Below are 26,012 nucleotides of genomic sequence, written 5' to 3' on the forward strand. Positions count from 1 at the left end.
TTATTATTATTATTTAAGGAGAACCTAACAAAATAACCTAGAGGAATTAGAAAACTCGTCAGGTGAGTCCCTGTGGTGAGCAACCACAAGAGACATTCTGATAAGTCAAGGGACATGTCCCACGGAGCTGAGAACACTGCTGGCCACACCTGAGTGGGGACAGAGCCCGGAGTCCCGGGGGCACCTCCTGCACGCTGGCCAGTCTTGCGTCCAGCAGACGTCTGCTCACTTCATGTACTTGTCCTGCTGGTCAGCCAGGATCTTGGCCGAGGACTTGGCATCGTAGAAGAGCTCGCTGATCTCCTCCACATGCTCCTTCTCGATGCTGTCCTTTCCGTTGATCTTAGCGAGCAAGTTAGCTGGTGTGAGCAGCTGCACCGAATACCTGGAGTGGGCAGGGGCCAGGAGTGACATGGGCACCAAACTGGCAGTGGCTGCGCCCAGTGCCAGCTGCACACTACGGCCACAGACACGGCTGTCACATGCCACTGAGGGGCCAGAGTCATCAGGTGAGAGGTGCCAACCACAACCTGCCACAGTTTAAGTGCTCTCCCCAAGGAGGGAACACAGCTCAGAGCCACAGGGTGCCAGGCGGGGTCCTGCATGCCCCACACCAGGACGCAGGCCCGGCAGGGAAAGGAGCAGAGCCCAAGGCAAGCGCAGGCCCTCCCTGCCAAAGCATGGCACGCACTAATTTGAAAGGCACCACTCTGCCAAACAAAACAGCGGGCCAGCCTGCTTCGGTCTCAGGGGAGGAGCCGGCGAGCGGAAGTGGGGCTAGCCCGTGAGGAAGGATGCCAAGGGAGTCGGGACTCTGACGGTGAGCTCCTCCAGATAGCGGTTCCAGCACAAGCGACCCACGCCTGCACCTCCCTCGCACCCACCAGGTCGGGAGAACAGCAGCGGGCGGCCCACCAGCGGGCACCCGCCGGAGCCGGGACTCTCCTGAGCGAGCGGCCTGGCCCCGAGTCACCAGTGTGGGGCGCCCGGGACAGGGGCCGACTGTCACTTTAGATTTCTAAACACCATCCCCCACCCCGACAACTCCTGTGACACAGACCCTTCCACCAGGTAAGGATGGGCAGGGCCGTGCCCTGAGCCGGGGCCTGCTCCAGTCCCAGCCTGCACCTGGCGCGGCGCAGCCAGCTCACCTCAGCGTGGTCTTGGTGCCGATCTCCCCGAGGTGGTTCAGCGCCTCCTCGCTGATGTTGATCCCCTCTGTCTGGGCTCGGATTTTAATAATCTTTTGGAGGAGAAAAATCCATCAGCAGTGTCACCCTAAGGGCCCTGTACTTTTGTTCAGCGTTTCTCATGGCAGGACAGCAGCAGAGGCCCACTGCAGCCTGGGCCGGCCAGTCAGGGGTGGACCACCTTCCCGCAGGTGGCCGTGCCCCCTGCGCCTCCAGCCCCGAGCGCTGCCCAAGCTTGCCAGCTCCCTCGAGCGCGCCTGCGTGGGCACTGCCACTGCACACACTCGGGCAGGAAGAGACATTTTTTATTTGCTTGATAAATACGATGGTTCCATAAATCAAAAAAGTTACTTTTAAAGATTTACAGCCCTCAGAACATCGCCGGGAGATATCTAATCTATCAAGGAGAGGCTGGCGCCTGTTGCCGCTCAAGATCCTGGTCAAGCGGGAGGCGGCGCTGGCGGCGGATGCCGGGGCTCGGGCTCCGTCCGCAGGCGCAGCAGCACTGAGTGATAAGGGGCAGCCGGGATAATGATGTTGTGTGTTGTGGAGCTGAGATAACTCGAGGACTTCGAGCCTCATATAATACAGGAATTTTTCACTTTGGCAGCTTCGTAAACAAGATATCAAGAAGCCCTTGTTTAAATTAAAGCCATAAAAACACACCCGAGGTAGAGAGGCACAAGAAGTGGGAAAACTGCCCCCAGCTAAAGCCAAAAGGGGAAGAGGGGCCGGGTCCGGGAGATGGACACTGGCTCTCGGGCAGAGCCTGCGGGCAGGAGAGCGGGCCCCGTGTTGTGCCAGCCTCTCTCGGGCAGCCAGCCGGTGGCCGCGCGGGGGCAGGGCGCCCTCACGCCGGGGCCTGCAGAAGAGTGTTGGGCAAGGGGCGGGCGCGGGGCTGCCGCCCCCCGTGAGCCAGGGCTGCCGGGCAGGTGCTGGCAGGAAGGTCTTCGATTTTGTCCAGACACACAGAGCTGTTTCGAATGAAATGTCCCGATGTCTAAACACCAACAGAATATTGAAATATTTCACGAGTCTTATAAACACCTGTTCAGCCACAGGGCAGCCAGGGTGTGCAGGAGGGGTCTCACCATCTAGGGTCCAAAACCGAAAGCAGCCAAGTAAAGAAGCTTCTGGATGGGCACAAGACAGACAGGAAAGGAGCAGGTGGCGCCTGCTCCCCACTCCATTCACAGCAGCCCACGGGTTTGTGCACGCATGGAAAGAGGGCTTCTCAGAGACAGCAGGACAGAGGAAATGTGCAGGTCCTGCCAAGAACAATGTCCAGGGGCCTTCTGAAACTCCGGGAGATGCCAGGACTAGAGCCTGGGCCTGGGCAGAGGGAGGCCACGCCTGAGCCTGGAGCACAGCGAGCCGCCAGGAGGAAGGACCGCTCCAGGGAGGTCAGGGGTGCTGTGCGCACTCTCAGAGGGTCAGAGCTGACAGGAGCCCCTGCTTCAGCCTCTCAGCAGTGGACAGTTCAGGAATTGGACCTTTAATCATTTAATAACCTGCAGGGATGGTTTATGAGGGTGTCAGCTCCGATGGCAGAGTATACACGTTACGTTTCCTTTCTTGTTTATTTTTAAACAAACCGACCCCCGGCCCCAGCGAAAGGCTATCCCTCGCACTGTCTGGACAAAGCACCCCAAGTCCTGGCAGCATCGTCCTTGGCTCAGCTCGAGAAGCATGGGGAGAGGGCTTTCTGGCTGACCCCATCAGATGTCACTGCTCTCGAGGCACAGCACAGAACAGCGGGCACTGTGGACTCCAGCTAAATGGGGGCCCTCACTCTGCAGCTTATCCTGTGACCACGAGACCCTCCTTCTTCCTAAGCCTCAAACTCAGGCTGATTTTGAAAGCTGTCATAAGGACCTCATGGAGCCTGTGAAGCTGCTTCGGGCCCTATCAGGAGTCGTAGCTGCAGGCACAGCAGCCTCCAGGTATGGTGACTCAGTCTCCACAACCCTGAAAGGAAGAGCCGATGTCCCCTGCACCGAAGGCCAAGGCTCAGAAGCGTACCAAGCTGCTTGGCCACGATGTGCTCTGATGAGCGTGCAGACTGCCACTCCCGAGGACACAGGACTCCAGATCCAACGGGAAGAATGGCAGAGGGACCAATTTCTCCTTTGCTTCTTCTGCTTCTTTTCAATGAATGCCTTGGCTTCAACCTAGCATTCATCCGAGAGCAAGAGACCATTATCTGGTGACAAGGCCCCCAGCCACTGACGCTATCTCCTAAATAATGCACGCAGTCACCACTATGAACTATACTCTAAGTGCTTTGGTATCCTGTCAGTGCTGGGTATGAAGGGAGAGCTTGGCTGCCCGCATCACTACGGCACTCAGGACGCTGGGTTAACTGTCGGCAGGGCCAGGCTGCACAAGCCAGAGGTGAGCAAGGGGACCACCGGGGAGGGCCCAGGAGAGCCCTCGGAGCTGTAAAAGGCCAGGCCCAGCAGAGCAACTGCCCTGGGAATCTAGCCACAACTGAGGTATTTCTAGCAGGTGGGAGGCTGGTGGGCCAGCGATGAAGAACTTGGGCTTCGTCGGCACCAGACCTGCTGGATTCCAGTCAGTCAGCTCTCACCTACTGACCACCAACAAGCTTTATGGACTGAGACAAATTAGTTAGCCTAGTTTGGTGTCCTTGTCTTTAGAATGACAGGATAATAGCTCTTCCACCTCAAGATTCTGGGTATGAAATGGAATGCTGTCTCAGCAAGTCCACGGGCTGGTACCATGCCTTAAAAGAGGCACAGTGCTCCAGCCCCAGGAGAAGGGCCAGGCAGAGCCGGTGAAGAAGTCATCCACCCACTGGCCAGAAGGCCATCTGGGCAAGTGGGAGAAGCGAAGAGCAGGGCTCAAGGTGCCTTTCAGACCACCCAAGGCTATGGCTGAGGGGTGGGATGGTGAGGGAGAGCCCATCTCACTCAACCCCTGGACACCTCTCTGTAGAGCCACAGAGAACACTAGGAGCTAAAAGAGAAAAGAAAACAGGGAGCGGGAGGAGGCGCACCTGTTTCATTTCCTGTGGTGTGTACAGCATGGTCCTGATGATCATCACTCGGTCCAGAAGGTCGAGAGGGATGCCGTGAGGAGAGGTGATGTCCTCGGTGCCTCTGCAGGGCAGAATGGCCACATGTAAACCTCTGACATCAGCCTGGACACTGAACACAGCTGAGGTGCCCCCTCAACTGGTTCCCTTCCTGACTCAGAGCCATGGCCTCAGAGTAACAAGCATGGCATCAAAGGCGGCTTTAGCCACATTGTTGCCACAAATATCAATACCATAGGAAATTTGAAGGAAAAAAGCACCTAAGAGCCCATTTAAAATATTCCCCTAGATAATTAACTTTTCAGGTACACATTTTCCAAATTATTCTAAGTATATACTTAACTGTCTTTGCTTTTCTCCATTTTCCTTCAGTGTTAATAATGCTAGGCATTTTTAGTAAACCCAAATTATTGGGCAGTTGGCTAACTTCCAATTGTTGCGTCTATATGAACGTTGTTTGAAGAACAATTCTGTGCACACAGCTGTGCGCATCTCCTCAGCAGCTCTGGCAGTGGCTGCACAGTCCACAATCCTGAACATCTGTTTGAACAAGTGAATGTCCTCGCTTACCTAGTGACAGTGACCCGATCTAGTGTAGTACAACCTGTGTCAACAACTCTTAAAGACTGCCCTGCTTTAATGGCTTAGAAAAATGAGTGGTCACTAACACCTTGCTTGAATTTGCATTTCCTTGATGACTAGCAAAGCACTGGAAGGCTTTCCTTTGTATATGCAGCCCTACAATCAAGTAGGTCTCCCGCTTTTCTCCTGAATCTTTAGCCAAGCCTAGTGGGAAAGCCTGCCACCCCACAGAGCTGCTGTGCCAGGCGCTGGAGAGGAAGCAAGCTGGGCAGACCTGGTGCACAGGGGCCGGGCTTCAGCCTCCCACAGGGCTGGGGCGGCAGGTCCCCTCTACTGGGGTTCTGGCCTCCCTATGGTCATAGCTCAGCAATATAACAAAGAGCCAGTCAGCTCATTTGAATTTAATTGTTAATATCAGACTATCTGGCACAAATATAACTAGACACTCGACAAATGTGACATCAGTCAAAAAAAATCTCTCTGTAGAAATTCTATCCAGTCAGTCAGGCACAAATGTATTTTTATTACTGCAGAAATAAGATGCTGTTCGGATGCATTCACAGCAGGGTGAAGCTTGAAAGCATTATGCTAAGTGAGAGAAGCCCCACAAAGGGCAGGTGGCAAGACCCTGCCTCCAGGAAATGCCTAGGCCAGGCAGTCCCTGCAGTAGACCCAGCTCTCCAGGGGCGGGCAGGGATACAGGACTCAGCGCTCAGTGGGTGCAGCTCTGTCTGGGGGTGGCAGCAGTGCGGTGCTACAACATCGTGGATGTAACTGAGTCGTTCACTTCAAGGTAATTCACACGGCAAACTCTATGAGTATGCATTTTACCACAATAAAAACAATCCAAAATCGGCACAATAGCATTTGAATTAAAATGGAAAAATAAATATAATGTACAAAAAAAAGCCCTTTCAAAATTAATATGAAGATAACCTAATATGAAGATAAACCTAATATGAAGATAAAAAAATTAAAATGCTAAGATAACTTTAGAGAAAATGTATCTTTGCCTAAAACAAATATTTCTAAAAATAGCAACATGTGAGAATTATGAAGATCAATCTCACATTAGTCAAACGCTGGTATTGGACATGACTGCAGTGTTCACATTACGCAAAATAACCTTAAGAAATTATATTTAATTTATAGTTATTTAATTCTACTTAGGACTTTTGAATCATATTTGGAGGATCTGTCCAAGACCCCAACTTTGCATGTTAAAATGTCTCATCTCTCTAGAGCCTCGTGACAAATCACTCTCAACTTAGACACAGGAACAATGTGGAGCCCAAAGGTACAAAGACTGAAGGAAACGAGAAGCAACCTGAGCAAACTTGAAAAGAGCGTAACCTGTAAGACTGCGTTAAGAAAATGCCTTGTAGTTTTGAGTCCAAAAAGTTAAAAATTTGAACAGAAGGTCTGTTTAAAGACTGCTAAGACTTTTTTAGGAATTAAAAGCAAAATGGTTTTGAACTGCAACCATGCTGTGAATCTTTCGTACAAAGTTCCTTTTATAGATCGTACTAGTAGGAAATGACTTCTGGAACACACTATGCCAGGCACAAGAGGTGCTGACGCTGCAAGAGCCCACTTCCCCGTGCTCCCCGACAGGGTGTGACCCACAAGGACTCCTGGGGTGCCGCAGTCACTAGGCGGCCATGTTTCTATGCTTTCCTCCTGGGTGAGCTGCAACGGAAAAAAGTACTCTGAGATCAGGTTTGGGGAGGGGCAGCTGCTGTGGAGAAGGGGAGGCTGTTACAGAGCTTCCCAGCAGGGGGCGCCATCTGTCCGAGCTGAGCCCGTTCACCAGCTGTCGGACTGAAGCTTGTCTGACTAAAGCCAGGAAAGTCCGGCAAACCACAGACCCGCAAGAAAAGTCCATGCAACCGAGGCACGAGGATCACCCAGCACCAGGACATGTCCAGTTCCCAGACGGCGCCCCCACAGTCATGCTCCTGATCTGAAGGCCGGCCTGGACCTTCTGGTAAGATTGCGGAACAAGCTGCCTTCCGCCCAAGAGATTGCAGAAATGCCTGACGACAGTCTTGTCAAGACAGAACTACAGAGATTCAAAAAGCAACCACAAGCTATTGCCACATGAGGTTGAATTCAAGCAACAGCGACCATCTGAAGAGGGATGGGGGACAGGAGGTCTCTGACCCTGGGGTAGCAGCAAAGCTTTTGATTTCAATCAGGCTCCCAGCAGGAACTTCCCTGCTAGCCCCTCGGATTTGACCTGCCGTCATGCAGGGGGCCGAGACCAAGTATATCAGCAGCTGAGGTTCTCAACTCAGGAAGGCTCCAGCTCTGTGCTGAGCTATTCAGGGGCTGGGCTCTCTCAAAATCCCTATCACCCTGCCAGAAGCACACTGCCTCCAGGGCTCTGCCCACCTCCCCTTACTCTGCTGAAGCCTTAAAATGGGGCGTCTTACTACCCCGTCATACCCCCACCAATATCCTCTGACATTCAAACAGGTGCATAGAAAACTAAGAGAGCAAGAAAACTCCCAAGTGTGAGGCCACTGATATCAGGCTTGAGAGATGCCCACAGATGCCCCTTTTCTGGGGCCCACAGCCTCCAGAGAACTTACGGGGGAAAGGTCGAGGAAGTCCCTGCCCAGCCCTGGGCACATCTTGGCAGGTGAGCCCCATTCACCTTCCAGGCTCCCACATCCTCCCTTCCCAAAGGCAGGCCTGGTGGATGGGCGAGGGAGGGCCACACGGACAGAAAGAAAGCACTGCTTCTGTTAACGCTCCACTGTCAGAAGGCCCAGGGGTCTCGTCCTACCTGTCTTCATGACCGGGGTACGCTATGTCGCATGCCATTTCCTCGCCTGAGAAAGCCACCAACACCTCCCCGAGGGCAGGTGACGTCACCCTGGACTAGCCCATCTGACCTGACTTTGCACATCGAGTGAAAGATAGAGAAGGGGTGGGAGCCCCTCACTTCAGAGAGGCTGGCTGTGGCCTCCGGTGCCTGAAGCAGCTCTGAAGCCATGTTGCTCTCCAGATAAACATGGCCCCCTGCATGGTGTCATGAGTTCAAAGTGACTTAGGTGGCAGGTCATAAAGTCTGTGGCAGCAGGCGGCCATCCTACCTGATGACACAGTTGCCTCGGTTGGATGCAAAGATGACGATGGGGGCAATAGAAGATTCCAAGGCCCGGTGCAGGTAGGTGAAGCACTCGATGTCCAGCATGTGAACCTCATCGACAAAGAGCACCCCAGGGACCAGCTCCGCGATGCCCTGATCGATGTACTTGTTCACCACCTTGTTGATCTCTCCTCGAAGTTTATCTAGAAGGCGAAGATGGACAAGCCAGGTCAGGGGAGGGACCCCATTCTCTGTGACACCTTTCACCCCATCCCAATTCAATCCAGACCCGCTGGGAGCCTAGTTTTACTGTGAGCTCTGTCACCGCCTGCAAGTTCAGTCCTGAGCCACTCGGGGCTTCAGTTTCAACATCTGGAAACAGAGGTAGTCACACCACAGGAGTCGGCCGCTCCCCTGAGCACAGTCTTGTGGCTCTTCCAAAGTCACACTCCCCGCCAGGCCTTATTGCTCGCACTTCCCAGCACAGCTCCCCACTATCTCCGGGGTCTGGGGCACTGGATGAAGTGAGTTTTCGCATACTATTTTCCAGTCCTGTACTTAGTAAGTGGCCCTTTCTTTTTAGGCCAGTATGACAAAGCTCAGGTTAATTAACTTTCAATCAATCAAGCGCCTGGACAAAGGATGAGGGTGCATTTGGAATCCCTTGGAAGGAATCCTGTGAGCAACGAAGGCCTAATCTCAGCTCCAAAAGGGACAAGTCTCTCTCAGGGTAAAGGACCCATCTAAAGCTGGACATTTCTCGTTTCCCAAACTAGCTGTCATCAGGAGGAAGCTGCTCGCTAGCACGGAGCGTGGAGACCTGACACAGCGCCTCCACCACAGCCACGAGGCAGAAACTGCTCGCAGCACCCCAGATGCAGAGGGCTTGGAGCGCCCACGCGCTAAAACTGCAAGAGCAGAGCTTTAGTCTTTAACATTTTAAGGTACCAAGGCTTAAGGTGGTAATTAGCAGAAAGGGAGATAAACGCGTGGAGAAGAGAAGCAGGGTGAGCTCCCGGCTCACAGGGAGCAGCCGTGTTCCCTGCCTCCCTGTGACCTGTGCGGGAGGCCGGGCAGGGCCCCATGGTCTGCAGGGGACCCTGGCCAGGGGCCTCCAGGGCAGGAGAGCCTGCCGTGGCCACTCGAGTGGGAGACGTCCTACAGAGCCAGGGGCTGGCCAGCGAGACCAGAGCCAGTGCCAGCCCCCACAGCCCTCTCAGGTGCTGTCCGGGGAGGCGCGAGTACGTGGGTGGGGAGCTCACGGCAGGCCAGGGCTGGCTAACTGCAGCTAGAGGCTTTACCTGCAGTCAGGGTCCTCACACAGAGGAAGACGACACTGCTGAGCCACATCTCAGACACCAGGGCCTCCAGCTTAGCCTGCTGCCCTCTTACCTGTGATTTCTGTCTTCTTTGGCTTCATCAACTGGCCCATCATGGACAGGATGTCTTGTCCCCCCTAAGACAAGACACATAGAGTCAGCCCTGATTTTTAAGGCAGCTGCCAAAGCGTCACAGCCCCCCACCCCACCCCTGCAAATCCGCCAGTACCCAATGTTAACGCAGTATGGGGTCCTGAGGTGCGGACACCCTAACAGATCTCCACTGGAAAATTCGAGGAGCTTCTAAACACAGAGAAGCTTTCAACAGGCTCTTCAGACTTGCAAACATCAAACGGAAGTCCTTTGTGGGAAGTCTAAGCTCTGAGGGTCAGCCCCGGCCTCCCCAGCTACCTCGGGTCACACAGGACCACCCTCCAGGAACAACCAAACTTCTACGATGACGCGTGTGTGGATTCTAGTCCCTCCGCCAGAAGAGCATCCTCTTTCCTGGGAGGCTCTTAATTATCCACTATCTGCGGGGTGTCTGACCCTTCACTGCCTCCCCCGGTCCCTTGGGGACAGACGGACCATCTAAGCAAATGTAAGGATGTGGCCTGTGACGTTTCTATGCCTCCCCTCACGCGACCTGGCTACACAATCTGTCTGGCCATGTCCCAAGTCTAGCACGCCATCCCTCACTAGAGGGTCACAAGGAGAGAGGCGCTATTGTCACTGACCCCACATCAGCGAGCACCTGCTGGCGACTGGGTGCTGGGACCCAGACCTGCTCACTAACTGCGCGCCAGTGAAAGGCGGCAGGGCTCCTGGAAGCCAGCACCGGAGCCTCGGCACACAGCCCAGCAGGAACGAGGGTGTCCTTTTCAGAGGGGCACACTTCCTGGCTTCCACCCTCAGCCCAGAATGCTCTAAGCCAACAGGCTCCCACGAGGTCACTTAGGCCCCAGCCAAGGTTCCATAGGGCAAAACCCACAAGGATCACACTCTTAAGTCGGAAAGTCTATTCCCTGCAAGTGAAGAGTTGGCTGAAGAGGAAGCCAACGTGGAGTACAGCAGGGAAAAGCTGGGATTTTCAAAATCACACATTTCCCAGAAATGGCACACAGAAATAATAACGTCTTTGCCACGTCTGACCAGTTGCGGCCTGAAGCCCACTGGCTCAGCACCAGCAGATACAGCTCCACCCAATGCTTGAGCCCGGGGCTTCCGCTGAGCGGGGAAACGGAGCTTTGTCAGGCTCTCGAAACCTGCGACGGGCTCGAGCGCCCTCCTGCCTCCTGCGCCCATGCCCAGGGAAGCCTGGTGCCCGCCCGGCCGCCCGCCGCTGCTGCTGGAGAGAAGCCACAGGGCAGCTGGGCGGCCAGAGCCAGGCTGGGACAAGAACAATACAATGAAATCATCTGTGACTGGAGCATTTGAATTGGAACAAAGGCGTCGCTCCGCAGCTCATGTCGCTGTTAATTGCTGAACATTACAGACAAAAAGGACCGTCTGCCCAAGACTGACAATTCACTCGCGCAGCTCCGGGCACACAAAGAGGCTCCGGCCTCAGCAGCCAGGGGTACCTGGGGCCGGGCGTTGGCCACGTCCAAGTCGTGCAAGGTCACGTCCTGGATGATTTCTTTCTTCTTGTGCACATCTCCCTTCGGCAAGGGCACATACTCCTCAGCTTCAAGGTCGAATTCTGTGGCGTAGGTATCACACCTGCCCTGTCTCTGCAAAAGGAGAGAAACCTGAGCACCCGGTGCCGGCCCACTGCCAAGTCCCAGCGGCACACAGCTAGGGGAGATAAAGGTCTCAGCTCCCGCCGCGGGCCTGACAGCCGCTCACGGGCTCCCAAACCGGCCCCACCCCAGCGCCGAGCAGGGCGCTATCTGCTCATCACCGGGCTCCAAAACCCACTTGAAAAACACCTGATACTTTCTCCAAGAATCTTTTTCCTCCTCTCTTTTAACTGTATGCAATTCCCGATAAAGGGCAATCCAGTAGATTAACTGGAGACGGCGGGAACGGTTCAGACTCTTTTGTAGGTGGGTGATTTATTGTATGATATGAAGTATTATGCTCATCCATTAAACAGTGAGGAACACTGTACAGGACACTGAAAATCAGATATAAAAAGAATGCCAACTAATGCGGCATTCCTTTCCACATGCATATATCTTGGGAAGAAAATACCAGAGAGATAAAAGGAAGATTAAAGACACTGCACATTTCAATTTGAAAATGACTACAGTTGTTTGGCTTTCTCGCCCTGTACTCCACCTCTAAACAGGTTGTAGTATTTTTCTAACAGACTGTCTGTTTTAATCATGAGAAGGTTAAAGAATGAAGATAAAGAGGAAGCAAACTTTATTCAACCCAAAGGGTCAACAGCTGACCTGCCTTCGGCGTCTCCCTATGAAAGTGCACCCTCCCTCCCCCAGGAAAACATCTCCTGTCGCCTCGCTCTCCTCCGGTGAGCGACCCATGGCATTTACCTTCACAGCCCCACTGTTGGCTTCGATGTAAATCACATCTCCGGCCTCCACTCGCTCTTTCTGCAAACTTTCAAAAATGCTGGGGTCCAGCTTAAAAAGAGAAAACAAACCAAGTGTAAAAGACAGAGCTGTAGTGTATATTATGCTTATTCCTGACGTGCTATGGACACGTTTTCCAAGAGATCAGGGGTAGCTAAGGACATGCCAAGGGGATGTGTGCGTGCATGCGTGCATGTGTCAAGAGACCGGCTTTGGGGCCTTGGGTGTCGCAGAGGCAAAGCGGGCGTGAGCACCCCTGCATTAGAGAGGGCACAAGCAGAGACCTGTGCTCCTTCCCTTACTCACAAGGTCACAAATTGGCAAATACGGCCTTGCTGCCTTTCGGAGGGGCCTGCACTGTCTGTCCATGGGCCACTGGCCCTAAGCACCCCCCTTCAGAGTTATCCCTGCTTCAATTCGTTGCTTTTCTCACACTGTGAGGGTGGAACTTTCTGTATCTGCTGCAACTTCCAGAACCTGCTTCCCCTCTCTGCTGGCATTTGGCAGGCCTGATTTTCTCTGAGCCTGTTTCCTCATCTATAACAGCACCAGATGTGAACAGAGATGTGTAAAATTCAAAGGGAAACACAGCCAATGTCTTTCCCAAGTCTTGGAGTCGAAGCCCAGCATTGGGCCTCGCCCTGCCCACTCGTCTCCGGGAAAGGAAACGAGCACACTTTGGAAGCTGCTGCTTTCTTGCAGGTCATCCAGATCTGGGCCGTCCAACAGCCGAGGGCAACATTTGTAGGAGTCAGTATTTAGAAATGAGTTTCTTCTAGGGGTCTCCCTGGTGGCACGGGGTTAAAGCAGCACTATCAAGCTGTCTCCAGCCACTGCACACAAGGTCCATCCCCGGCCAAGAAGCTGACCCACAGGGTGCAGCAGACCTCTCCTGTCTCACCCGCTGCTCCCCTCAGCAGCGTATTTCAGTACCTCTGCCTGTTCTGCTCCCCACTCTCTCACCCCCTGAACCTCTGCCTTACACCCCAGTTCTTGTATATATTAATGAATAAATCTTTAAAAAAAAAAAAAAGAAAAGAAACGAGTTTCTTCTGGTTAATATCAAGGAGAGCTATGTTATATGACTGATTGAAAAAAAAAAAAAAACTTGGACTTTGTCTCAGAACCAAAGAATAAAAACCCAAGGCTCTTTAAAGAAGCCAGACACCTACTATAGGATTCCAGGTATTGCAATGTCCAGAAAAGGCAAATCTGCCGAAACGGAAGGTTGACCAGGGGACCTGGGGGACAGGGAGCTGCTACTGTACATGGGCATGAAGTTTCCTCTGGGGGTGATAACTGGATCACAGTGAGGCTTGCACAGCTGTAAACATGAAACTTCCTTGAACTGTAAACTGAAAATTGGTGAATTTTATTCAAAATTCCATCTCCATAAAACAGCTACAACAGCGATCACAGGAACAGAGCCGGCTCGGCCTCCCTGGCTGGGTGGGGGCCAGTGTCTCCCAGAGCACCGCCAGAAACACAGGGACAGCGGGTGGCAGGCACCACCATGAGGCCCCGCACGATGGAGGTGCTGGGGGTGACAGCAGCACAGCGTCCTCCTGCGGACCCCACTCAGCCCCTGGGCGCGGTCACCTGGTTCCCTTGCACATGTTCCAGGTAGCTGAAAGCACCTCTTTCGTAAGAAAATAAAATTCACCTTCCCCTCATGCTATTTTCTTAAACTGTGCAAAGAAGCCTCCTGGGTAGCTGAGTTTAAACTGCACGCCTTATTTTATCTGTCCTGCACTGGAGAATATACATTCCTTTTTCCCCCCTCAAGCATTTTTATATCGGTTAATTTCCCAAATGAATTGACTGAAGATGTAATTACTGGAAAGGTGGCAGATCCTACTAAGAAATCTAATTAATATAGGATGGAAGAGATGAGAGGGAGGTTTAAAAGATATCTGCAGAGGCAAATTCTGGAGATGGAAACCCTGTTAGGAAAAAGACAAATGGCCCCGTGAAGAAGTGACATTTTTATGATCACCATAAAGCAGTGACCAAGAAGCCACCTTACAGAATCAAAGGAGCATAAAATTACAAGGGGAACAAAGATGGAGAAATTACATGGCCAATCTACCACAGTTTCTAGATGGGCTGATGGGAGCACGGACTCCCGCGGGTGACACAGAAACTTGGCGGGTGGGCAGAGGACCTCTAGGACTCAGCCCCCTGACACTTCACTTCTCCTCGCCACCATCATCCACGGTATACAGAGCAAGAAACGGGGGCACAGAGAGGTCACACCACCTGCCCAAAGCCACACAGCCTTGAATTTAAGGCAAGAGCACAAAGTCCCCAAACAAGTACTCACTTTCAACTGTTTGGTTCCTTTGGCTGTCTTGAGTCCTATGATGACGTGGCTGATGGTCTTGCCATACCCGCCCATGGGGTTCTCGGTCTCACACGGAGTCAGCTCTGTGACTTCGCCTTCATAAACCTCCTTGGTCTCCTTTATCCGCAGCCCTGAAAGAGATAGCAGGTGAGCCCTGGAGAGACGCAGGATTCTCTCTCGCTGGACAAGTTTTTTTTAACTTCCCTGTCGTAAGAACTAATAAGCCAACCAGACCAACATGTGCTGGGGTGTCGTTCTGGGGAGCACAGCACTACAAACACCACGGTAACTGGGGCAGCAATTCAGAAAGAAGAAAAACTATTATTACGGATTTCCAAAGGGCATTTTTAGAACCGACAAGCAAACTGTGGCTTCACACTCGTTTTCGACACTGACGTGCAGATGTGGTTGCCCACCAAGGAGCCCTGCAGCTTGGCCTCTACTCGGGGCCCTGAACCTGAATCATTCAACTCTAGAAAGCATCAACTACATGTGCCCTGATCTGCATTTTAGACTCTCATTCATCATTTAAAAATTTGTAAAAGTGGAGGCAAATGTCTCTTCTCATTCTAAATATCACCAAAACCAGTTATTCAATAAATTTTGTTGTCAACAACAAAATAAGATTTATTATCAGACTAATTTTAAAACACCTCCTCCTTTATATACAATGATTTTGCTGCCTGGAGCCTTTCCATCCTGCCTTTTTGACCTCACCGACTCCTCCTGCACACACCACCAGAGAGCTTGCTGACACCTCCTTCTCCCCCAGACAATGGCCACCCCCACAAGGACTGAAGAAACCTGACCAGCCCTCTGCAAACTGTCCGCTGGCTGAGGGCCTAGCACCTTGAAGGCTCCCATGAGCTGATGAATCAATAAGTCGATTGGGGAGGGGGGGGCGGAGAATCATCAGGCGAACCATCCCACATCCAGGAAATCTGCCCACAGGTACTTCCACACAACCCAGCCCAGGTCTCTAAGAAGCTGCCACGTGACAGCCCATGCCATCCAGCCCCGTCTGGATGGACCTATCTTCCCTCCAAAGGCAGAATAGGCACATCTCTGCTTGATGGTTCAGGGGAACAGGGAGAAATGTGTTGGTCACATGAGTATGTGACTTTATGGAAACTCATTTACTCGTGACTTATGCTGTCTATACATTATGTATATAAACGCTTTAGTAACATTTATATTAAAATGAGACAAAAGGAAATTGGGGTTTTCTGACAAAGCAATGATAATCATGAATAACTGAAGACTTTAGATGAATACACATCACTAAACACAGCTTCCCTGGAAATAGACGTGACACATACACACGCACATCTGCACACACACAGGCACACACACACAACTCTCAAGGAATACAAACCGCTTTCTCCAGAATCACAGCCCTGCCACAGATAAGTTACCAGTTATTAAACTTATTTTCAGAGGAGCCTCGAAATATGAAGAAGAAAGCCATTCTAGCTCACTCCACCTGCCAGGCCACCAGGGACTCACTCCCCACCTAGAGGTCCCCGGGTCCTCGTGCCACGGCTGAGAGGCAGTCACCTAAAGGAGGAATCACGGGCTCCTTCCTACTCACAAACGTGGAAACAGAAACTCTTTTGATGGAAGGAAGCCCTGATGTGGTTTGGGTGTCCTCACTGAATCGCCTCTTCTGATATGGAGACACCTCAATGGCTTAAGGAAACGCTGCCAACGAAGGCAGACACGCCCAGTCACGTCCAACTTTCAAGTGTCCTCGTTATCTTATCACTGGGTTGGGAGCCTCCTGTCCCCCAAACTCAATCAGGACAGAGCCTCTCTCAGAGAGTAAAGTCAAGGCAATGTCTTACTCCACCTTCATACAACCTGACAGCCTACAAATGCAAGTTCTGGACGAGTCCCAAAAGACAGTCTATATTTCATTTTGCCTTATCAAGTTTTTAGTTCCTGAACATCAAGATAAAAAATTTCCACGCAATACGAAACATATCAAAAATTGTGACAAACTTGGAAAAGTATGTACTTTTAAAATGAACTTGATTTTTTTAAGCAAAACCTTTATGTCCCAGAGATAAATTCCTCCACATGGAAAGCTTCTCTATACTTCTGTTAGACTGTGACATGAAATTCCTTAAATGGGAAGAAAGGCATTCTCATCTCTCACTAGTCCCCATATTTGTTTAGAAGTTGCTGCGTGCTGACAAGCAGGCAGGGGATGTGGTTGACGGACAATGAAAGCGGCTGTGAGCCAGGAAAGGGGCCGAGCTGGCGCTGTCTCTGGCATCGACAACACAAACGACACGGGTTTCATCTGCCAGCTCAGGTTTCTAAATCCTTGACAGGGACCTTCATCACGTCAAGGAAACAGCACAGACTCCTTGCTTTTTATTTCTGGTCAGCTTACCACTCCCCCACCCCCGCTGCCAGCTTCACAGGAATTCAAAGGCGGGGAGACGGCCAGAGCTCCTTTTTGAAGAGTCAATGGTGTGCCTTCTTCTTCTGTGGCAGGATCAAGAAATTTCTCTTCACCTTGCTGCCATCAAAGAACTGCACGACCCCTCCCCTCAAAAATAGGCAAGTCACAAAACAGATGCCAAGGCAATTTATCTCTATTTTTGCAAATTTTAAAGCACTTAAGTTACCTCGAAACACATGCACACACGAGAAGATGGGTTTGTCAGATTTTATCAGTCATGAAAATCTCTTTTGAATAAATAAAAACACATTCTTCTCATAGGTGGAGCTGTTGCTGGACAGGGTAAATATTCCAACAAGAAAAATATATATTAAGACTACTTAGAAGTGAGCCAGCGACAGACCACCTCTCGTGGTTTACCTCATTCATTATGAAGTAAGTAATGTCTTTGGCACACGTTCATCGCATCTTTAAGTACTCAGGATTTTAAACCTTGAAGAGGGTCCTGTGAGCCATTTCCACCTCCTGACCCCAGAACCAAAGTAAAGCTGCAGACCAAGGTGGACACTGTATGTGAAAACACCGGAAGACCCCCACAAATATAAGCGCTGCTAAAGAAGCAAGACACCATATTCAAGTAGGTTCTGACACAGTAAGATTTTGTATGGGCAAAATTAGGCCATACAGTGTGGGGACTCCAATGACACAGACTGCTGAGGCCCACAGAGGCCGGCGCCCACCCCCGCCCACAGTCATGGCGTGCGCGGGCTTGGTGGGCGGGCGGGGCGCTGCACCCGGAGCTGGAGCTGAGAGTAGGTGCGCTTTCTCCACGCCTGGCTGGTAAATGAGAGGATGGTTGACATACTTTCCCATGTGTATGTGATACCTCAGTTTAAAATAGGCACCAAAATCGCTCATAGCAGGAGTATAATGGACCAGGCGAGAAAATAACAAGAATAATGAACAGCCATATACCAGAGACATTTTGCGGGGATGGAGTGGGGAATGGGATCAAAAACGGGGGGTGGGGGGGGGATGCACGGGATTATGGTGATGGCATAAGGGTGACTTGGTGATGGGAAACCCGCGGGGGTTACAAATGAGATGGGAAAAAAAAAAGAAAAAACTTATAAAAAATAAACTTATAAAAAAAATTAGACACCAAACAATTCCCATGTTTCACAGTAAAAACCATATCCAATAAAAAGCATATCTCAATTTAAGAAGTCAACAGTCAACACAACACAAAATGTAGCCCTCAGACAGTTTGCGATCTTTCCGGGGGAGCCCCAACGGCAGCCTGTGGGGACCCGGCAGGAAACAAAGAAGCCGGGCAAGGCTCAGGCTCCCCCACAGCCAGGTGCAAGGCCGCTCTGAGGGGTGCAAGCTGCTTTCAAGAAGCAGGAAAGGCTTTATGACATCTCCCAGTTTCTAAACACTGACAACCAATACAAAATACATTAAAAAAAAAAAAGCCAAGATGTAAATCAAAATCATCCAGATACAGACTTTTGCTTTCTCTCTGCTTTAAAATACACCCTTTGTCTCACTCAGAAAAACTTCGGCACTTTTCCTGGCACATTATGTGCAAGGAACTGGGGCTACAAAGATAAACGCTGCCACTGTGCCCTCAGCATTTAATGAGCATCCAACCTGCACCCCGCCACTTCTCCCCCAGCTCTAAAAATAGCAAAGCCTGAGAATTTTCCTCACCTCATCTTTCAGCTCCCACATCTCATCCTTCAGGAAGTTGTCGTCAGCTCACTCTGCCATCAACTACGCCCAGAATCCAATCGCCTCTACCAGCGCCAACCCAGATCTAAGCCACCAGCCCCTCTTGGTCATCCCCCTGCTTCTCCCCTGGCTCTTCTTTCTGTCCACTTCCCTACACTGGCCAGGGGGTACTGGTCAAGCTGAAACCATTCTCCAATTGCTGCTTCTTCCACTCAGGAAAACTCCCCAGCCCTCACAAGGCCTAAAAGGTCTCCCCTGACCTAAAACTTGCAGTCCTTGGGGAGAAGATCCTGGGCTAGACTAATTTATTCTTACTTAAACTTTCATGATTTCCTCACAAAATCATGACATTTTCTTCTCAAAAACGCTTCCTGTGTTTTGACAAACGAAGGGACTGTACAGTGGGACTGCTCTCTGCCCGTGTTCCTGACCCCAGGTTTGGCCAGGAGTCTAGAGACAGGCCTTCCAGGTGTAGACACAACAGACATTTTCTAGTAGTTTAAAAGGAATCAGTTATTTTTACAAGTGGGTTTGAGGGAAACTGGGATTTTTCCCAGAGCAAGACAAGCAGAAATGGAGCCAGTATACTTCCTCAGAAGTCCTGGGAAAGAGGTCATTTTCTCCTTACTTCAAATCTTCTGGGTCTAGAGTCAGAAAATGTAGGCTTAAGCTGTAGTTCTACTACTTATGAATGGGGTCACCATTGTTCTGAGACTGTTCTGTCAAATGTAAGATACAGGTTGATAACCTCCTGGGAGGGGAGTAGGGCCTGGCTCAAAACCATACCATAGCTCCAGGCCACACCCAGGCATCAAAGCTCAGCCCCAACATGGCTTCCTCATCTCCGAGAGGCCACAATTCTAGCTCAAGAACCAGGACCGGGGGTGCTCTGGCTACATGATACACACAGATTTTGGCTTACGTCCAAACTTTTTAAGTGACAGTCATCTCTAAAAGCACAAAAAAGGTACCAGGAAAATCTGACCTGTTTTTTACAAAATCACTTTATCGCCACATCTGTTTTGTCAGGTGAACAGCCAGAGCCCAGGCCCACATTTGCTGATTGCTAAAGGATTTAATCAGAAAAGCTGGATCTTTGTTTTGCTTACACAGATCACACTGAGGATGCCCAAACACAAGTGATTTGTACAGTGAAAAGGCTTCATCAAAATGATTCCTGTTGGACCCACACTGGTGTCGCAACAGGTTAAAGCAAAGCTCTACAAAGCCAGTCAGAGCCGCTTCTGTGCGAGTTCAATCCCCAGCCAGGAAGGTGACCCACATGGCGCAGCAGACCTCTCCTGTCTTGCCCACTGCTCCCCTTGGCAGTGTACTTCATCGATTTTTTTCCTGTTCTGTTCCCCACTCTGTCTCTGGTGAATCCTCTCACCACCCCTGCACCTCTGACATGTACCCCAGTTCTGTATGCAGAAATAAATAAATCTTAAAAGAAAGAAAAAAAGATTTCTCCCACAAACCCAGGACTCACCAATCGCCCTGCGAAAGTTCTCCATCAGGACTTCTGTCTTCTTGATCTCCGTCGAGTAAACTTCACTCCCCACCATTGGACAGAAAGGGACCTTACTGCCCAGCTCCTGAGCAATGGCCAGGGCAAGGGCTGTCTACAGAAAACAACAGAAAGGCACTTGGTTTACTTTCATGAAAATGTAATTATTCGAAATATGCCCTATAAAAACTATTAACCAGAAGCAACTGAAACTCTAGTCCTTTACTATCATTTGGCACAATAAACACTTGACAATTTCTGTGGAGCTGACTCACGACAGGATGGCATCTTTAGTAGTGACAGTTTAGTAGTGACATTTCTTTGAGGCTCACCCAGCACTGGACTAATTCTCCATGTGAGTGACTCTCCCACTCTCCCTATGAAGTTGGTACCATCATTCTCCCCATTTTACAAAAGGGGAAACGGAGACACACAGAGACTAAGTGACTGACATGTCCTACGTGCTGGAAGCAGTGGGTGGAAATGAAGCTCTGGCAGAAAAACTGGACCAGCTAAGCTACCTGCAGAGGTCATTAAAGCTGATATTTATATGATACTCCAAAGTTTAAAAAAAGCTTATTCACAAAACACAGTACTTCCTCTCGATTGTAGAGACACCAATATAAGATATGCTGTCAGTTCAGTCATATCATTTCCCAATGATCTGAAGTCTCTCTCTTGCAAATGGCCAGTTTAATAACTCTGAAACAGATGAAGCTTGTACTACTGCTTCAGAAAGGCGACCAGGCCTGCTGGGGTCTCGCAGCCAGGCCCGGCTTGCTCTCGTGAGCCCGCAGGAGGCCCTTTCAAAGGAGCAGGGCTCAGACTGGGAATGCGGGTGCAATCTCAAGTATCTGGCCAGTTCCCTCCCAGATACCAACAAGCCAGACCGCATCCTTGGCCTGGAAGGCCTTTTCATCCCCAAGAGAGCAAACCCTCTCCCAGTGCTGCTGCAGGGCCAACGTCCTGTCTCAATGGTCCCCGCTCCCTGAGCCTCAATGCCAGTCCTGTTCACACCCCAGCTGCACTTCAGATCAGTAGGTACCTCGCAGACTACTTCCCACTGGGGCCGTCCCCGCTCCCGTGACTGCGGGAAGACAGGACGCCCCTTGAGGATAAAGGCCCTACCTCTAATTCTTCTTTCTTTTTCTTCCATCCCTTGTACAGCCAACATAATGATGGGTGAAATTAGTGTTTGAGAAAATGTTTGCTGACTGGTTTTCCTTCCCCTTCAAGTAAGACGTCACCCCGAGATTTTCTTTTTTCTTTCTTTAAAAGATTTATTTATTTAAGCTCTAGGCCAGGAGTGAATTTCCAAAGCAAAGGGAAACTTGAAAGAGATAAAGGACAACTTTAGAGACAATGGGACCCCTCCGAGGACTTCATTCTCTCTTCTCTGGAGGTCAGCCAGGATGCTTTGAATTTTTCAGAAGCAGGGGTTTCAGCCAGTCAATTGTATTACTGCACATTAGTTTAAATACATATAACCAATTTAGCTAAATAAAGACTAGTTAAGACAAATTCAATTTGGCTGAGACATAAGGATCATTCTCTAGGGCAGTAAGAGAAGTGGAGTACCTTGCCAGTTCCAGGAGGCCCTGCCAACAATACGGCTCTGCCTGCCATCTTCTTGCTTTTGATTAATTCCACTATCACACCACATGCCTAGACACCACACAGAAAGAGAAAATAAATCAGTATTAAAATGTTTGTGGAGAAGTCCAGTCCCTATCCACGCGACTCATATACTCAATTCAACTAACACTGAGTCAGTCTACTGAGGCCCAAGCTGCTGGAGCAGAGAGCGCAAGGCAGCCTGGCGGGCATGGAGCTCTTATTCTACACAAGACCACGACTGTGAGGAAAAACAGAGAAGGCCAGCGCAAGTCGGTAGGGGCAGAAATTATTCGGGAAAGAGTAAGGACCTGAGAAAACCTCTCCAATGGCCTTGATACGTGAAGCTCTGAACAGGGCAAGTCGGTGTTCCAGGCACATGAACACTGAATTCAAGCCACAGGAGCTTGGTACGACCATGGGACATAAGAGCTGAGGGAGCAGAGTGAACAGGAGACGGAGGAGATGAAGTAAAGAGGTAGGTAGGGGACAGAACTCAGATCTCAGGATCCACGGCAAAGTTTGCACAAGTTTCTTCTCCACGTGCTGGGAAGCAGTGGGAAGGCCTCAGGCTACGTGCCATATTAAGATGATTTGTTTCTAAAAGATCAACATGGCAGCCCTCCCTGGTGGCGTGACAGGTTAGGATGTAGCAAGGTGGCCACAGCCATTTCAGTGCAAGTTCGTTCCCCGCCCCGGAGGTGACCCACGTGGCGCAGCAGGCCTTTCTAGTCTCGCCCGCTGCCCTCTCAGCAGTGGACTTCGTCCATCTGCCTGTTCGGCTCCCATTTGGTCCGTGGTGAAGCCTCTCACCACCCCTGGCCTGTACCCCAGTTCTGTATGCATAAGTAAAACTTAAAAAAAAAAGACTGCTGTATGGAATATGGGCAGGAGGATGCAAAGGGGGGCTGTGACTAGAGTCCGGGGTTCAGAGATAGACCCCAGCAGCCCACACAATCGCTGCTATTGGAAATGAAATTGGAAGCTAAACAATGTGTACATGCTCACATGGGCCCTGTTCCAGTAAGAGGATTCACAGTCTTAGTAAGATTCCCAGAGTAACCCACGGCGAAGTAAGAATCAATGAGACGCGTGACCAGGTGGCATCAGCTAACGTCCCAGATGCTGCAACGCAGATGCTGCACTGAAGTCAAACGTGCAGCACCGTAAGATTCACTAGGTCTCAAGAGAAAGCATTTCATTGTTTGTTGGTATATTTTCAACACAGACTAACTTTCTAAATGTTTAGCTATTAATAGCACACACACAAATTGCAGAAATGTCTGAACTAATTGTTGTATATTTTAGAATATTTAACTAGGCCATACGGAACACTTATATTCCAGGACTACATAACATAGAGCTTCTCCCATGGACTTAATAACCTACTACTCAACTGTCTAGAAGGTTCTCTTGGCTGTAGGAAAGGACGCAGCTCTTGCCTGTCTTGTGAGCACATCTTACCTCTCGAGCACCACGGACCAAGGAGAAGGCCCCGGATCCCTTACAATAGTCCTTCAAGAGACGTGTTTGTGGAACACACGTGGGTGTGCAAGCTACTCCACTTCTGACTTGGCTGAGGGGCACGGGCCCCTTGTTCTGCTCCCCCCTCTGTCTCTGGGGAATCCTCTCACCTCCCGCACCTCTGGCCTGAACCCCAGTTCTTGTATGTGTAAATAAATTCTAAAAAAAAGACAGGCACAGGCCCTGATGGGTCTCCAAGCCATTCTTCAGATGCTGCAGTTCTCAAAAGATAACAGGGCCACCACACATCCCCATGATGCCAGAATCCTCAGCAAGGGGAGCTCTCTGGGGAACTCCAGAGCTAGACTTTCTAGATTTGGGAATATACTCTTACTCACATGCCAGGTCTGCTTCCATTTAATTTTCAAGTTAAGGTCCCACTTCTCTCCTATGAGATATTTTCAGTCAACTGCAATTTACAAGTAGGAACTGGAAAGCCTTTTCATTTTTCAGATAGTAATTAGGCATCTGGGCCCGGTAGCTGAGGTGGGACCCTCATCAATTTAATAAATACTGAGTCAAGTTTTGAATATATAACATCACCTGACCTCTAACCTCAGGAAACTCCCATCTGCACTAAGGCCTGTAGTATCAGTGTGGATTCTAAAGTCAGACGGACTTGGAATTAAATCCTGACTCTTCCACTGCCTGCTGAGTGGCCTCACCTACCCACCTAACCTCTGTGAACAAATTCCTCATCTAAAATCAGAGTCCCTAACAGCGACACACCTGATGAAGGGTTTAAGGACAAAGTGTACTAATGTTAGCAACTTACTTTGAAATGCAAAAGTGAATCAACTGGTGGGTGGATAAATGAACAATTATGTAATAAATCAAAACAAATATTTACAGTATTTACAAGTCTTTCAACTTCTTTGTGTGTCTGTAGTCATAATAAAGTGGGTGAGGACTAATTCTTTTTTGTTTTTAATTTACACATGCAGAGCTGGGGTACAGGCCAGAGGTGCAGGGGTGAGAGAATTTAACAGAGACAGAGTGGGGAGCAGAACTAGCAGATGGACAAAGTACACTGCTGAGGGGAGCAGTGGGTGAGACAGAAGTCTGCTACACCATGTGGGTCACCTCTGGGGTGGGGATCGAAACAGCACTTAAACAGTCACAGCTTGGCTTAGCTTAGCTTCACAATGCAGGACTCCAAACTGCTGCACCACCAGGGAGAGCTGGAAGACTAAATCTTAGGGTGAAAGTGAAAAGCAGGACAAGGGCCCTTCCTGCAACCACTGCAGCACAAGTGCGATCCCTGGCCAGGGAGCTGACCCACGTGGCACAACAGACCTCCTGTCTCCCCACTGCTCCCCTCAGCAGTGTATTTCCGTGCCTCTGCCTGTTCTGTTCCCCACCCTGTCTCTAGTGAATCCTCTCACACACACCCCACCCTGCTCCTCTGGCCTGTACCCCAGTTCTTGCATGCATAAATAAACCTTGAAACAAAGTCAAGACAAGACAGTGGAAATAAAGCACAGTGTTGGAAGCATGCAACCGATGTCTGTTACTTGCAGGACTTCAGGATGCAGAAGCCACATAAAGAGAAAGTTTGAATTTTCTTTGACTTTGTCAATATTCCCTTTTTGAAAGATGATGCTCAAAACTGAAACCAGAGACTTTTTTCTTTTTCTTTTTTTTTTTTTGGTCCTTTCTATTAGCTGAGGCAGAAATCTGAACCTCATGTAAGTGCAGGTTTCTGTAGCTGCTGAGCCACAGCAGAGGCCAAGAGGCCCAGATCTGACCTTGAAGCCCAGCAGCCATGAGAGTGGTTGTCATACTAAAGAAAGACCATCGATTTGAGATTCATGTGGTGGATATAACAGCACTAACATTACTGAAGAGGATATAGCTGATGTGATCCCGCCCAACCTCAGTTTTTTTCATCTGCAAAAAATAATACAAAGAACTTTAGTAGTTTTGTGATTAAAAGTAGGCTGAAGGCCCTCCAGGATGGTGCAACGGGTTAGGCCATGACACTGCAAGTGAGCAACAGCCACTTCAGTGAAAGTTCAATCCCCAGCACCATCGGAGGTGACCCACATGGCACAGCAGACCTCTCCTGACCTGCCCACTGCTCCTCCAGCGTACCTCATCAACCTGCCTGTTCTGCACCCCACTCTGTCTCAGGTGACTCTTCTCACCACCCCTACACCTCTGGCCTGTACCACAGCCCTGTATGCATACATAAATCTTAAAAAAAAAAAAAAAAAAAAGGTAGACTGAAAACACAGCACTTAGTTGCCACTTAGTAAATTATTTAGTGTGAGTGGTCTGAAAGGACCCTGGGCCCTGGGATGCTGGATAAAGCACACAACTCCTCTTTCAAATTCCTGCTTCCCTCCTTCAGCTACCAGGTCTTGGGAACCATTGTGAGCTTTTTAAAATTGCCTACCAGGACTTCCACGGCCTCTCACTAAGTTCAAATTCCTCATCGTGCCGACAAAGTCCCGCAGGAATTGACCCCACCAGAATATGCCAAGTATTTTTGAGCAGTACAGTGTGCCTCATCACACCAAAACGCAAGCTCCACCAGTGTGGGAATTTTATATTCCCTGCTGTTTGTCAGTGTCGCGAACAGAGCACGGCACGGAGTAGGGACCTAACTTAAGACTTGATGCCAGTGAGGTGAAGCAAATAGTCAATCTGTTCCTGCTGGGGTCGCCTCCTGTTCTGGGGCAGTCATCTCCCAGTCCTGGGGCGACGCACCCTCGCTGCCCCCCCGCAGCCTATTTTAATTACCCCGCGGAAATTCCGGTGGGTCACCCAGCGCAACCCTGCCCAAAGCCCCCCACTTCGGCGGCGTCTTGCGACTGTGCCCCTATACAAGACCCCAACTCCCTGGTTCGCCCGCCACACCTCTCGCGCGTTCTCCTGGCCCACGAGTCCCGAGGCCGCCTGCTTGGCCAGGCCGCTCTCATCCAGCCCCAGCCCCTTCACGTGGCTGTGGGAGGCGATGCGCTGCGTCTTCGTGGTGCTCTTCACCTCCTCGATCTTCATGTTGCAAACGCCGGGAAGCAAAACGAGCGTGGAAAACCAGGAGCTAGTACCCCACGCCCAGCGCCTGGGTTACCATGCGGCCGTTACTAGGGC

At 50.4% G+C, this 26,012-nt stretch overlaps 1 protein-coding gene across 1 annotated transcript; it reads right to left on the bottom strand.

The window, feature by feature from the left end:
- RUVBL1 (RuvB-like AAA ATPase 1) lies at positions 1–26,012 on the bottom strand. Its single transcript, XM_004692326.2, has 11 exons — positions 25,779–26,012; positions 21,357–21,443; positions 19,761–19,893; positions 14,107–14,258; positions 11,745–11,834; positions 10,830–10,979; positions 9,320–9,383; positions 7,932–8,130; positions 4,210–4,312; positions 1,152–1,243; positions 1–385 (listed from the first exon to the last, which is right to left on the bottom strand). The coding sequence occupies exons 1-11, from the start codon at positions 25,917–25,919 to the stop codon at positions 226–228; spliced, it is 1,371 nt and encodes a 456-aa protein (XP_004692383.1). The 5' UTR covers positions 25,920–26,012; the 3' UTR covers positions 1–225.

Source organism: Condylura cristata, unplaced genomic scaffold (assembly GCF_000260355.1).
Source record: "Condylura cristata isolate star-nosed mole 26May11 unplaced genomic scaffold, ConCri1.0 scaffold00033, whole genome shotgun sequence".
NCBI classification, from domain to species: domain Eukaryota; kingdom Metazoa; phylum Chordata; class Mammalia; order Eulipotyphla; family Talpidae; genus Condylura; species Condylura cristata.